Source organism: Apis florea, unplaced genomic scaffold (assembly GCF_048593485.1).
Source record: "Apis florea isolate Af1SG1 unplaced genomic scaffold, ASM4859348v1 contig_2350_pilon, whole genome shotgun sequence".
Taxonomy (NCBI): Eukaryota; Metazoa; Arthropoda; class Insecta; order Hymenoptera; family Apidae; genus Apis; species Apis florea.
Window position 1 is genome coordinate 5,943,118 of NW_028256565.1, and position 15,753 is coordinate 5,958,870.

Genomic DNA, 15,753 nt, shown 5'->3' on the forward strand with positions numbered 1-15,753 from the left:
GAAACAGTGTCCACACCTTCGAAGTGGGAAAGCAGGTAGCGTGCGTGGAGGACGTGCCTGTCTCGCGGTCGCATTAGTCAGGCCGTCAGAGTGCGGGGGCCAGCGTTTTACAAGGGTTTAATGCCCCCGGAGGTGCATTCTAATTGCACCAATAAATCCCGACGGGTCCTTGTCCGGCGTTTCCCACTCGCCTCCTTTCTCTACCGTTGTCTTTACAAGCTGGCCCAACGCAATTTCATCGTCTTGCCATCGCGATGGCTCTCCACACGCCTACGTTCCACGCTGTTGGCCACGCTGTTTTCGACCGTTCGAAGGGCGACCTACGCGTTTCAGGTGGCGCGATTACCTCGTTGCGAGTCAACGGATAAATATTAAATCCTCTTTTCGGTGGCCGTGAAAAAAAATCGACGAGAAATATTCATGGAACGAATAAACTCTCGGTAGCCGAACAAAAGAGGATCGATGCTCCCTTGGACGAACGATTAATTTGAAACGGCGCAGCGAAGCGCAACGCGGCGCGCAACAGGACGCCGACGAAAACGAAATTTTCGCAGCGGAGTGTCCAGTGTGGGCACGAAAACTGGGACGGCCGACCCATCTGGTAAAAAAGGGCACAACAATGCGCGTAACGTGGCACAGCGGGACGCTCCTGCCGAGCCACGTTGCTACGTCGCAGGCAGGCCAGACCGCCTGAACACGGACAAGCCAAAGCCGAAGCTTCGAAGGCAACGCGCAAAAAGGGAGCGAGCGCGGGGTTCTGGTTGCGTGTGGAATGCATCGGGGCCCCATAGAGTACGCACGATGTGTGGACCGCACGGGATAATGCCGGGCCCCATTGAATAGATCAATTTACAATGGCAGAAAATGAGCAGCGCTCTCCACCGGCTGCGGAGAGCACCCCTTCTTTACCCCCTCCAACGTGGTCCGATCTCGTCACGGTTCGTCACTTCTCACGACTCGGCAGCGGCGGTGGTCGTGCCGCGACTGAGATTGCGCATGCGCCGGCCGCTGCGAGCAGGCCACCGCGCATGCGCCCGCTCCTGTGCCGCGCACGCAACGAAAACGAAACACGGACGAATAATCTCGTATATACGCGAGGCGCGCGCGGCCCTTTTGTCGCGCGCACCGGCCCTACTATATCTTCGTCCAAGTATCGACGGGGTGTAAAAGGGTTCGAAGGACACGCCTCGAAAACCGCCGCAAGAGGATTGTCACCTGCTTATCTTTTCACGTGTACCGCGCCGGTGTGCGTGTACCATGCTTCCTCCCCCTGGCCCCTCTCCATCTGACATTATAAAACGACCTCTCTAGACATCGGTGACGACAGATCGATGGTAAGTAAAGAACGAGTGGGCGAGGCGACTTGGATTTACCTATACGGTAATCGGCTGTGTAATCTTCCCATCGACGACCGTACGAGCTAACGAAATGAATTTAGTCCCGTGTACACGCGTACGTACTTGTATAACTCGTGGAAGAGAATAATAAACGGGAAGATAAATGCGAGGAAAATTTCATAACGTCTGATGCTGGTTGGATATCAAAATTCATTACCTCTCCTTGCAAGAATGGGAGGGGGGAGAGGGACACGATATCGAACGACAGGGGGTAATCGTGGGCCCTTTCCCCCTCGACAATTTGTTTATCCGGCGCGTGAGGACGGCGCGTAATCTCTGAATTAGCGGGACACGTCCTACGGCAGAGAGTACGACCTCCGCTTCCTCGTTTCGAAACTTTTTCCCCAAGTTCCGTGTACACGTAATCGGTCCCCCTCGGTTTTCTCCGAGGAAGATACGGACACGCGAGGGACAACGATTCGCGCGCCTTTCCAACGGTTCATTCTCGCTTCCAACGGACAGAAAAGGAAATTAATTGCGTCGATAGCACGGTTGAAATACGAGGCCCCGCGTGGAAGAAGAACGTCGTACGGAGATACGTTTGTACGGCGCGAGATCGGAAAGAAAAGGAAACGGTCGAGCAAAAGGCGGCGCGCAATTTACCACGCGCGGTTCACCGATTCGCCGGGAGAAACGTCACGGTATCCTTCTTTCAATAATTTTTTTTCCCCCCTCTTCCCGCTTCGCCGCGTAATCCTATGCTCCTTATTAAGATGCAAATGTCACGTCAATTTCGCAATTTCTAACGGACTCTCCGTTAGAGTGCGCCGTTGTCTCGGCCGACGTGATGTCGACATGCCGCGGATAAGTAATAGGATGGTTGAACATAGGCGAACGATTTAACGAGAATAATCAGGCGATCGGGAATAAAAGAATAGAGAGATTCTTTCCTTTTCTTTTTTCTTTTCGTTTCAAAGCGTTATTTTCAACTCGCGATGACGTAGCATCGAATTGAAGAGCAGCCAACTCTCCCCTTATCCCACCTCGCGACTTGGAGAGGCTTAACGTTATCTACTCGTAGTGTGACTCGGGTCGATTGCTACCGTGTCACCACGCTCTACATTTAGAGACGTACGTGGTTGATTTTTCGTAGGAAAACGCAATTCCAATGAAATCTACGTAAACCCCCTTGGAAACGTTTGAAACGGTTCACGGTATAATTAGCCAGCGTGGCGCATGCAGCAGAGATGGAGGAGTTTGGCCGAAGAAGGCAGAAGTGCAATTTTATGCAAAGATAACCCACGAGCAGCGTGGCTATCTAGCTCCGCGATATGCATAGGCGCCGATATCCCTCAATCTAAATGTGCTGCATTCGTTTGCATCGACTAAACGCGCAAAGAACCACCAAGGCAACATTTTTATCGTATGCGTACTGCCGGCTCCGACTTAATCGCCTCTGCTTTGTTTCCACCGACTGCAAATATACCCCGACACCACCGACCGGTCTTGTTCCCGTGCCTTTGCGAAACCGCATTCTATCATTCCTGTGAGAAATACGGACCGACGTATTCCCAATTCACGTTTCCATCCCACCACGGCTGAAACTCTCTCCTCCTCCCCCCCTTTTCCCTTTATTTTTGCCACGACCAAGTAGGAAGAAAAATCGATAATTTATTCTCGACGACAAATCCATCCGTGCTTCCTGGAACGTTTTCAACGAGAGAGAGAGAGAGAGAGAGAGACGGATGTATATATACCTGAACGTGCTCCAACACCGATCTTAGAGAGGCGACCTTTTTCGGAGTCGAGCCGGGTCGGGGATGGCGAAACGGTGTGTTTTTAAAAGGCCCGGAATCATTTCGCGTATATAGGTTCTCCGGTTACCTACGCGTGTGTCCTTGGCAGGACTCGCCTCAGGTGAGTTTACCTGTGCGGGAAGAGGGCCCGTAAAAGCAACGAGTGAAAAACTAGGCGACGAGAGGAGAGAGAGAGAGAGAGAGAGAGAGAGGGTAAAGGAGAAAAGGAGAAACAACGCGAAACAACAAGCAGACCTCCACTCCGTGCCTTCTTCTTCCGGCTCGTCGTAGAACGACGGAGAACGCGGCCATGAGAAACGATCTTTCGCTCGATGCTCGTCGTCGGGTGGAATTCCTAAAAATAAGTTCCAACCGACGAGAGCCAACCTCTCCTTCGAGAGACCCTAAACATCCACGGGTTACATCCATGGCCGCGCAACGTTATTTCGTCGCCTGGGAGAAGGACGTGTCGAGAGAGTCGTGACTCATTTGGAGCGGCCCGAAATTCTCTCTCTTTCTCTCTTCCCTTCTAAATATGTATTCTCTTCGTTGGAAAAAGAAAGGTTACTTTCGAACTACACTCTCTCACGGAACACTCGCCTTGAGCAACGACGACGTTGGAATTGGGGAAACGAAGGGTGTTTCTTATAATTTTCGATTTACGAGGTGAGCAGCTAGTCTTCTACTAATATTTCGTTAATTTTAATTTAATCACGTTGCTCGTCGTCCATTTTTTCTTCAATTATCTCTTTTGGATAGAATTTATTATTTTTATTTTTTAAAATAAATCCGTCGCACGTTTTGAAATCTCTGTTCGACCGAATTTTCGCGCGATTAAAAAAAATATATATATATTTTCACATACGTGTTCGTGATTGTATGTTATTTAAAAAAAAAATTGCCCTCCAATATATTTTAATCTTTACCCTAAATGCAATTAACCGTTCGATAAAATTTGTACTCGACGGTTTTTAAATAATTCGTCGCAACATTTTCGAACATCTCCGTTTAATTGAATTCTCGTGTAACCGAAATATAATCGTCACCGCTGGCGAATTTTTTATTTAAATATTCCCTTTCGATATATTGAAAAAAAAAAAAAAAAAAAAAAGAGAAAAGAAAAAAAATCTCTTAAAATCCTAAATTCGGTGACGAATTAACACCAGTTTTAACCAGCTTTAATTTATCGCCGAACGTATTATCGAGTGGAATACTAATTTCGTATAAAATATCGAGAAAGAAATAGATACGCTTACCTGTTTGGAGAAGACAGCGATGTCCTCGTTGAAGCTTTCTGACGAGCACACGTCACCACCCGCTACGCCAGGTTCGCGCGGCGTACACGTCGCCAACTCGCACTTCTCGAAGATCAGCGCGAGAAGCGGGAACAGGGGGTGTCTGTAACAAGGAGAAAGCCAATGTGAGATAAAAGTCAGCCAAACCACTGATATCTCGACGATATCTCATTCGAGACGAACGTATTTCCAATTCGAGATATTAATTAATTCCGTGGCTAGTCAACAAGCCCGTTTCATATTTCGAACGATTTATTCAACGATTTTATCTTTCTTTCTTGTCTCTCTCTCTCTCTCTCTCTCTCTCTCTCTCATTCTCTGAATCTTCAATTGGTCAATTTTCTTCCGGTGGAAAGAAGAGGGGGACGCAAGAGATGTATACACGAGACCCTCGATATATTTATCCTTGCATCGGTAAACGATATCGTCGATTAAAACGCGGACAAAGACAACGTGCACAGATGTAGATAAGCAAGCCGTGAAAACAACAACGAAATGGTGAAAGCGAGGTTGAATAAAAATCGTGTTCGACACTGGGATATTATGTGCAATTACGTGTCATTTTCACGATAAAATAAAATAACAGAGATTATCGAAAATATTATTTTCCTTTTCTTTTATCGACCAAATTATTCACACTCGCGATATATTTTACATACTAAATTTTTTTTTAACGTAATTCGAAACATTCGTCTTACATTTCTTGCATGTTACGAGGCGGACAAATTAATGGAACAATTAAAAAATATAAATGGAATGTAACATTGTTACATATATACATGTAAGGAATAGAAAAATAAATGTATTAAAATTTCTATTCTACAAGTATATAACAATATAAATATGAATTTTGATATTTTTCTACTTAAATGTACTCACTTGTATGACTCACTTAAGGTTAAAGTAAAAATATCAATCACGATAATACCGAATCCAAATCTTCTTTTATATTTACAATACGAATCGAATATAATAATGAATAAAAGTAGAAAAAAAAAAAATATTCTTTACATCCACCGATTAAAATGCATGGAAATCGAAACGAGTTTCAAGATCAAAAATCGTTCACGATTGGTGTTCAGCTCGCAAGGTGAACCCTTTCTCGATCCGACGGCACTCGATCGCTTCGCGTTCTTGCAAATGTTGTCCGATAAGTTCATCGACGCTTACACGTTGCCTTGTGGCCGATTCATCGTATCATTTTTCACACACACACACACACACACACCGCATACATAAAAAATATATATATATATTTTTCTCAACGACACTTTTCTAATTGAGTAATTGGTCCGCGAGAAAACGTATGTCGGCCTCGTGTATAGCCCGCGGTGAAAGAAAAACATGTAAAAAGCGTAGAACGCGTCAATTAAGCAAGGTGTGCTCGACCGACTTCGATACCATAAAAATCGTCCGCAACGATTTCTATTTCGCGCGTTAATTATCTACAGTCGGTCACAAAAGTATTCGCATATTTTACACGACTTACTCAATTACAACGGGTCACAATTATTAAAAAAAAAAACATCGTAATCCCATTTTATGCGTCGAGATGTAAAGGATAACGAAGTAATTTTTTTAAATGAAATACGAGCGAGAAATCAAGCCTCGATCAATACACGACGTAGGAGAAATTTTCAAATTAGAAAATTCTTCCTGCGTGTTGCTACGCTTCATTATCGTGAGAAATATTCCTAACAGACTTGTGCGATACGATAACTCGTAAAATCGAAATTACGATAAAAAGACAAAAGAGAAAGAGACAGAATTTCGTGTGGCACTTTTCACGTAGGATTTTTTTTTTTCTTTTTTTTTAGGTTAAGTGAGTCTTGTTTGCGAGATAAGGTGTATTCTTGCGACCGACTGTACCGCACTTGGTGTATCGACAGGTTGTAAATAATCGATCTTACGTTAAACGTTTCTTCTTGTCTTCCAAGTTGGAAATTCCAATCACGAGGGCGAAAAGAATATTTTTCACGTTTGTTCTTCCGAGCTTGTTCTTGGCGCGGCGTGCACAGTTACAGAGCGCGGCATTAGGAGGATCACCGGATAAGATAAGATTAGCCGATGCTGGTGCAACCGTACGTTGCAACCGGTGGGGAACCGTGGCTCGTGATTTAAAGGTGCGTACATACACCTCGAAGAAAAAAATACGCGCGTGACAATTTAAAATGATGTACAGCGCGCATTCTTGATCGCAAGAGTTTCGTGTAACGAGGGTTTATTAATTGTTGCGAGGTATATACGGTGTAATGAATCTGGAACAGGAAGGAAAAGGAAATAAAGGTATATATCGTGTTTTTTTTTTTTTTTTTTTTTTTGCAAATAATAGGATTTATATCTGCGTTATTGATGATCGTAATAATTAATTTTAATTACCTCTTCCGTTTTCCTCCGCTTAATTGTTTAATTATGTATTGTATTTTTTTTCTTTCTTTCTTTCTTTCTTTCTTTTTTCTTAAGATTTACATGCGATAAATTACAAATTTTTACCGCATATACTTTTCCTTCTTCCAACTGCTTTTCCTCAACTTTTCTTCAAAAGGAGGGAAATAATTTTTGATGGATCGTTCCGAGACGATTTACATTCGCGGACGAATATCCTCTCGTAATGCCTCCCAATAATATGATTAACGAGACTTTTATTAATTGTTATTACGCTCGTTACGAAATTTATATTTACCATTTATACATTTTATACCACTCGTATTTATCGATTTCAACGATCTAAGACCGGCAAGATGCGTGTGTATAACGATCTCAATACTAAAAAGTTAATGATCTAGAAAATACTAAGTGCTATTATTACGCGTATAATTTACGCGTATCCATAAGAAACGGTAAAAAAATACACGTAAAGGAATGCGAAAAAAAAAAAAAAATACGCGAATATAAATATTCAAAATAAAATGTCGATTGTGACTATTAAATTGCCTGGTGGTATATCCTTATATTCGATATGAAGAGAGAGAGAGAGAGAGAGAGAGAGAGAGAGAGAGAGAGAGAGAGAGAGAAGGGGGAAAAAAAGTGAATTTCTTAAGTTACGTTCGTAAAAAAAAACGCGAATTTGCATAAACGTGTTACGCAGTCCAGTTTATTACTTTCCATACTAGAGCGTTGCCCCGCTGTTCGATATCCTTTAACAGAGAGACCAGTTCGATTCCAACTGGCAAGGAACTTCTCTCGACGCTAGCCCGCATTTCATCCGAAAACCCTGACAACTTGCATCAACCTTAATCGCTCAATTACCCCGCTCTAATCGTCCAACAATTCTCAGCGGGAAACGAACAATTTCTCGGTGGTGCGCGGATACGGCAGATAGGATAGAAAAAGAAAGGGAGGAGAGGAGAGGGTGCGAAAGAGACGAGAGAAAACCGACCTTTCTTCCTTTACCCTTTTCTTACCATCGAAACAGAGATGAACGAATTTTTACGCGTCCTCGGGAGGTCTCGAGACGAATTCGGCCCCGACGAAACGGCTCACGGTGGATATATACGTGGTAGCACCGTGGTCGGAGGCATTTCAGAGGCATTGTGTACGTATGGTAGCGGGTCGCGGTCTCGCGGCGTGGCAGACATAAAACGAATCGGAACGAATTTCGACAAATTGACGCGGGGCCCGACGCGAGCAATGGACTTCGAGACGGCAAAAAAATCCTCGTGCCCTCTTTCGTTCCCTTTCTTTCCTTCCTTCCTTCCTTCCTTCCTTCCTTCCTTCCCTGCACCTAGACCACTCTCTTATACCTTTCGTATAACCCTCCTCTCCCCTTTTGTGGCTTTTATTTTTTTCCAAATGACAAGTGAAGTTATCCGGTGAGCTGACCTGTAGCGAGCGTTGGGAATTGCGATTGAAATAAAATTGGCAACGTTTCTCTCTCTCTCTCTCTCTCTCTCTCTCTCTCTCTCTGGTTCGTTTAGGGAAAAATTAAAAGATCGAAAAGGATTGGATCGAAAAGGTTAGGGAAAAGAAGTATTTCGTTTTCGATGGATGGCTTTCGGGAAATTGTGTTGAGAAGAAAAAAAAAAAATTACGTAGAGAAGAAGAGTGGTTTGACAGTGGGCAGTGATATTTCTCGATCGATATATAAAATTATGCAAATTACAAGGTTTCCAGTTCTCGGAGATGGGATTATTACTGCACAACTGGCGGCGATCGTCCCGCTTTTTCGAAACTTAATTTAACATCTGGATAACTTCCCGCATCGTCCTCGAGACTTTCTCTCCGCTTCGTTCTGCGTTTTCTATCGCGTCAGGGATTTCTATTTTCACCTATTAGCCTAATTGTACGCGCGAACGGGCGAAACGAAGAGGATCGGATGGTGGATGAAAAGCAGACACCGACCAAGCCTCTCTCTCGTTATGCTTAATTATTGTGTAACGTATATTACCGATTATTGTCGGTCGTGAAAAAGCGAGAAATTAACGCGCGCGGTGTTTATCGAGGATGGAGAATCGAGCGATGCCGTTTTCGTCTCATTCTACATTCTAGATGCTATCGATTTAATTAGAGCCACGTGTTTTCAACCAGAAGAACTCGGTTTCGCCGATACTCTAGCTCGAACCCTGTCTAGGTATCCACAGAATTTGCGATAACGAATACACACAAGACTTTCGAGCCTTGACTCGACCCGCATCATCCCCGTAATTGGAAATATAATCCTCGAATGCACGAATGCACCAAGGGTAGAAATTATGAATTTTAATGAACGGTGAACCGGAATGTTTACAACGTGTTAATTAAACGAATGTCTTATAAAATACACGTGTAATCGTGTTCGAAATTATTGATCGATAAATTTCTATCTTTACACATCGGGAACAAGCATCGAGGAAATATATATATATATATATAACTTTCCACCAGTCGGTTAACCAACTAACTAAGGATGCAACGTAAAAAGGACCCAGGCGAACGATCACTTTCACCGCATATACGGGATGATCGTCACAGGTTCGATCTCGTCAAACCGCGAATATCTACGCTACGATAAAACGTTCTCCTACTTTTTTCTCCAACTGGACGAGTTTTTCAAAGAGAAGTAACAACTTTGGAGCATCAGCCTGCTTAATTGATCGGGGAGAGGAAAGAAAGAAAGGAAGAAAAAAAAAAAAAAGACACGCGTATTTACGGGAAAGGGACGGAACGAAAAGCGGTTTTATTAACAGGGTCTGGTTAAAAAAGAGGGGTTTGGTGCGGTTTGTCTTTCGCGCAATCAGGAAAACCACGAGCCGTGTATGAATGGCGGGTGGTGGACGCGGGCTCTTAAGCGCGGTGCAACGGCAAAGTGCAACGTCGATGACAAATGACGGGTCGAAACGAGGTGTCGGAATGACGGGACCGCAGAAGGTAATGATATGATTGTCCGGTGGACGCGGAGGATGTTTGCGGTTTTGCGGTTTCCGCCCTCGATTCCCTGCCCTCCTCCTATTTGCCCTTCTAACCGACCCGGCCCTTCCTTTTTTCCCTTTCTTTTTTTTTTCTTTTTCTCTCTTCCCCCCCTCCCCCCCTCTTTTTATACACACACGCCGCCATCGGCAATTTCACGCTGTGATTCGACCAGTTTAACTTCCACCGCTGACTCCGTTCGAAGGTGCGCGGTGGTGATTCCGGATTCGTCGACATCATCGGTTTTTGCACGGTGGTCTCATCTTTTTCTCTTGGCTCTCGTTTCGAGCACGTGGTCCTTCGAAAGGGGAGAGAGAGAGAGAGAGAGAGAGAGAGAGAGAAGAGACCGGTGGTTATTATTGACCGTGGCGAATGGCGGTGTTAATTGGGCGTAAATGGAAGATTGCGGCGATTTCGCGATAACTTAAGCCCTCCTCGCGTTTTCGCGTTTAAACAGAATGATTCGTTCTGAATGAATACCGCGATACGATTGTCTCTGATACGAGAGCGAGGTATTCTTCTTTCTCTTTATCTCGAGGAGGGGGATAGCACTTTTTTTTCCAAATATTCAAACGCAACCCTCGAAGGCGTCGTTGGTGAAAGCGGACTCGCTCGCTCGTTTTGCATATGTCGGTACCGCAAGCCGATTTTATCGCCGTTTAAATGAAAAGCAACGCGCGACGTCGATAATAAGCAAGCGGAAACCGCGATACGGTTCATCGAAATCTCCACAGGTGGTTCTTCAACTGTCCCCCTCCCCCCCACCTTTATCCCTTTAAAGACAGGTCCTGGTCCTCGATTCGTGACATTCGTTAAAACTGACGTCCGACACGAAAAAAAGAAGAAAAAGAACGATATTGAGAAATCGGCTTAACCGATCCGTGACGATCGAAAAAGAGTAAAACGAAAAGAAGAAAAAGGGACGAAATTTCGGGACGAAAGTAGCTTCATTCGTTTTAATCGTTCCCCTTCGTGGATACGTTAAAGAAGAGAGAAGCGAGAACGAGATACCCCTGTTTCTCCACAGGGTTTCCGTGCAATTACAACGCGCGTGATGTAATCAGAGAGACTGGCGCTCACCAATCAATTCCATTAAACGGTGCATTAATATTCATTAGCCGCTCATCTGCTGAAACGTCACTCTAACGCGCTAATTATCGTCAATCAGAAAAATGGGATATTAAACAAGAGAAGACGGTATGAAATCGTTTGACCACTTCCTGCTGGACCACGCGAAACGTGTTCGTTATCCCCCTCGCTTTAATCCTTGTTCGAGAAAGAGAGAGAGAGAGAGAGAGAGAGAAAGACAGATTTGCGCAAGACGTCTAATCCATAAATGACTCGGCCAATCATGCTCCTTGCATAAGGATCCGAGCTAGCAGTGATTGGCAGATTCGCGTTACGTCTCTCTCTCTCTTTCCCTCTGCCAAGCTTACGTAAAACTCTCTCGCTGAGGAACCGTGGCAAGAATCACCGTTAGAAAATTTTTCCTCCGATCCGTCCATGATAACGATTCGATCAATTAGAAGAATGGCGAAGGTCTAAGTGGACTGTCTGCTGTCGTGCGAAAAGATAATCGTGGAAAGTATACGAGACCCATAATTAAATATAAGGAAAAAAGAAGGTGTACGATATGTCGAAAATATCCTCGATTTCATTTATTTGTTTAGAGATATAAGTGTCGAGGGTTTAAATTTCCTCCTCTAAAATTTATAGAATATTCATTCCACGCTGTGCACAGCCATCAATGTTTTACACCCATCAATTTCCATTTTTCTAATGGAAAAATCTAGAAGTTGCTAATGCAGATTCGAAATCACGACTAACTCTCCAAAAACTCGATCACGATTCCTTACATTCCGTCGTAATAAATTTGTTTAACACCCACAATTTAACACCCAACAATTCTCGACCCGTTTTTTCTACGCGCCCGTAAATAAGCGGATGAATTACGTACGAGGAGACGAAAACTCGCGAATTCACGATTGGGCGTGCAACGATCGGTTTGTAAACAACCGGGTTTATCAACGAAGGCGAAGGAAATGAAGGAACGGGTTGGGAGAAGGGGGTTTAAACGCCGCCTCGTAACGGCGCCTCGCCGGCGAGGCGAACCGTTCCGAGAAAGCGCAGGAATCCGACAGAGGGGGAGGGGAGGGTGTGTGTGTGTGTGGAAAGGGGTCGGGGCACACGACGAGTGGACAAATTACAGGGTGCGCGAAATAATGAGGCTCCCGTTCTAGGATGTATACCAGAAATCGGGCCATCTCGCGGCTATAAATCACACGGAACACGGCGGAGCAGCTTGGTTAAAACGGCCAATTGACGAGTTTCAGGGAGGCTGTTTCAGGAGCGTGGCACGAGGCACAAACGGATATAATATACGCGTTTCCCTCGCAATGGTTTTACCCTCCCCCGATCTTTACCTTTCTCCGTAAACATCTTATTATCTTTTCTTCCCTCCCCATCCAGATCTCCTTTTTTTTGTTCGATCTGTTCTTACTTGGATCTTCGAAGCAAGCATCGAAATTTCTTTGGGAGAAGAATTTTGTAATTACGTGTCGCGAATCCTTTCTTTTCGAATATTAAACTTGAAGATCGGTACATACAATAAAATGAAAGGATATATTCGCTTCGCCCACATTCCCGCCTAATTATTAAACGATAAGTAAGATGCAACAAGTTTTTTGCCACATTCTTATTACCATACTTTACTACCACTTGTTAAGAATACGCGACAGAAAAAGGAAGCGAGGAACGTGTCGAGCAGCAAGATAATTTCGCTCGAGACACCCTATAAGAAATCGTTTCAAGGAGAAAAGCGAGCATGACGCTGTCCCCTCTCTCTCTCTTCTCTCTCTCTCTCGAAAGAAAGAAAGAAAAGGAACAACGCGAATCCAGTGAATTTTTATTATAGATCGTGAATCATCATCGATCGGAGAGAATATCACGCGTTCGAAATTTATTTTTATCGATCGAGGAGAGCAAAGTTCGAAAAGGGAAGAAAAACCTGCTCGACATATATTTACCTTCGAGCGTTCATCGGAACGTTGAAAATTCGTTCGCCATTTTTCGTTTCGTTCGACTCGTAAGGGGACTCGAAGAAGAGCGAGAGAGACAGCAAGGTGTCGCGATAAAGAAATAAGTGGCGTAACGCGTCATGAATTTTCATGTAAAGCACGCGTTCATTACGATTTATCAAACCCCGCATTGTAGACGCCGCATTCCTCGATGCCAGGCCTCCTCGACGTATGGCCAAGTTACGAGCAGATTAATGCCGATAGGGGTCGCATTAACGCGAGCGGTGCGTTAAACGGTCAAGTATTAACCGAACCCCTTCTGATAATGAATTTTAACTCGACCGATTTTCTGCGCCGCGCGTTTTAATTGTATATCAACCAAACACTTATATTTTATATATATATATATATTTTTTTTTTATGAAAATGAAATTGCAATTTTAACGATTTACTATACGTGAAAAATTTTCACATTACACGGTTAAAAGATATTTATGTATTGGAAAGATTTCACAGTCTCAGTTCGGATTGCCAAGATTCTCTAAATTGTTTTATTTCGTAAATAAAGAGATATTTCTTTTTCTTTCTTTTAAGAAATTATAATGCAACGATCTCGTTTCTCTTCAATATTGGCGAAGAAACGAAGAAGAAGAGGTAAGAAGAACAGAAATGAACTCACCCGTAGATCGCGTCCTTGTCTCGTTTGTGGACATCGGGTACCGCGGATGCTGCAGCCGCGGCCGCCGCCGCGAGAACGTGTTGGGGTGGCTGTGGTGGGGGCGGTGGATACTGAGGGTGTGCAGGCCCCATACCCCCGAGGTGTGGACTGTGATGGAGGCCGGGAACACCCCGGGCGCTCCCGTGTGGATCGTACAGCCCTGCACCACCTCCTCCACCTCCGCCCTCGAGATAACTCGAGTGCAGCCCTCCGTCGTCATACTGAAAGAAAAGGAAAAATTAGTTCGAATTGTCCATCTACGTTTTTCTGTACAAGATATATATATATATATTTTAGAGATGTAATAATCCCTTGCTGCTTCACCGATATTATATTCGACACTGGTAAGGATCAAAAAATTCCTTACAATTCGAAGAAATTCGAAAGAACGAATTCCTCTTTTCAAATCAAACATTTCTCTCTCTCTTAAACGGCACTCGTGACAATTAAAACACAAGCAGAGCACGCGATTAACTACTCGACTAAAAAAAAAAAGAAAAACCGACCAAACTATAAATACTGGACAAATTTTACGACCCGCCAACCATGTTGGACCGACCGCAATTTTCAACAATCATCACGACCACCACCAAGAAAAAGGCCCGAACCGACTTATTTACGCGCAAAGTTGAAGGAACAAAATGAATCGACTCAAAAAAACTCGAGTTAAAAAAAAAAAAAAAAAAAGAAGAAAGGAAAAACTTGTCGATCGAACGCAATTACCAGCCAAGTCCGCGTATATACTCGCCGGTTCAGAAATATCGCGGAAGCTACTCCAACCATTATCAGCGATCATTTTTTATTATTATTATTATTATTATCCCGCTTTAACGAATCGCGATAATCGCGATAAGTCACCGTGTCGATTAAGATAGAGCGAGTGAAACGCGATCCAAACGGTGATAACTCGGTTAATTTCGTTTCGATAAAAGAAGGAGCGAAATCCATCGATATTTAGCCTATTAAAGGATTTAAAAATAGAAGACACGGCCGTCCTTGTTTCCGCGATGATGAGAGGCATCTCCACCCATGGCACCCGAATGGAATGGTCGGTGGTGGTTTGCGGCGGTGCAAAAATAAGCGGAATTTATTTCCGTTGTTCGAAGAGACAACCAGGGCGTCAAACGAGGGAGGAAGGGGGAGACGGATAATCGAAAATACAAATCGGGCTAACAAAAATAACGGGAGAAAACACTTAGGAATTTATTGCGAAACGTGCCGCTTCTTTGCCTCCTTTTTTCTCTTTACGTACACGTGTTTTTCTACTTTGCATGATACTGGTAATCTTGCTTTGACGGACGGTTTATATGTACACATACGTGGAAGAATAATCTTTCACGAGCGTCATAAGAAATATTTTATTCGTTTCATCCGGAAAATAGACTTTTCTAATTTTTCATGGAAATGTTCGATTTGCGTTTCATCATTGTGAAAGAAATGAAACACGGGTAACTGGAATATGTATAAATGTATATTCTTATTCCAGTTTTGGAAAAGTTTTAATTTTCGTTAAAACGTGCGATTACAACGTTTAATGCTCTCTTAAGAGCGAAGATTTTTAAGAGCACGGGATTTTAATTTTTATCGGCCAATAGGAGGACGATAAAAGTAGAAAGCGAAAGGAATTCTGGCTCGCGATGCAAGTGGAACGGCTCGAGCGAACCTTTGGACGATAGCGACGCGCTTGAAATATGAATTTCGTAAGCGTGCGTGGAATGTCGCGTGTGGAATCGTTGAGATCTATTCGAGCAGAAGAAACTCATCCGGAAGATCGTTCTCTGGAATCGTGTTTCACCAAGAATTCGAGGCGAGAGTTCGAGACAGAGGTGAATGGAGACGTTAGCATGAATTAAAGATTCGAGGTAAAATAAATTAAAGATAGGGAGATCCGAGTGTCCGATTAAATAATGTAACTTGCACGTCTCAATTACGAGAAAATCGGTATGCAATTCTATAAATGATACCCTCGATCAACGATAAATAATAATTTAGGAAATTCCATTCATCTTCACGTACGTAATCTTCGTACGTTCTTTTCCAATATTGACGATCGTATCATAAATTTATATTTGTTTCAAACTTTCTCTCTCTTAATTATTTATCCGATTCCAAGATTCGTAATGTATTCGTAATACTCGTTCGAAACGCGTGTTCAAAAGTCCGTTTACAAAAAGTGATCAAACGCGAAATAGACGAGTCACGTCG

The 15,753-nt window shown here is 43.6% G+C and overlaps 1 protein-coding gene across 5 annotated transcripts in view; it reads right to left on the reverse strand.

Annotated features, from left to right (window-relative positions):
- The window catches only part of hth (Meis homeobox homothorax), a 479,196-nt gene that overhangs the window by 401,529 nt on the left and 61,914 nt on the right, over nucleotides 1-15,753 (reverse strand). For all 5 annotated transcript variants that reach the window (XM_086904801.1, XM_086904800.1, XM_086904799.1 and 2 more), the window contains 2 exons: nucleotides 13,510-13,769; nucleotides 4,390-4,531 (listed from right to left, as the gene is read on the reverse strand). In XM_086904801.1, the coding sequence (XP_086760927.1) occupies nucleotides 4,390-4,531; nucleotides 13,510-13,640 (273 nt within the window). In that variant the 5' untranslated portion in view covers nucleotides 13,641-13,769. The remainder of the gene's footprint in view (nucleotides 1-4,389; nucleotides 4,532-13,509; nucleotides 13,770-15,753) is intronic.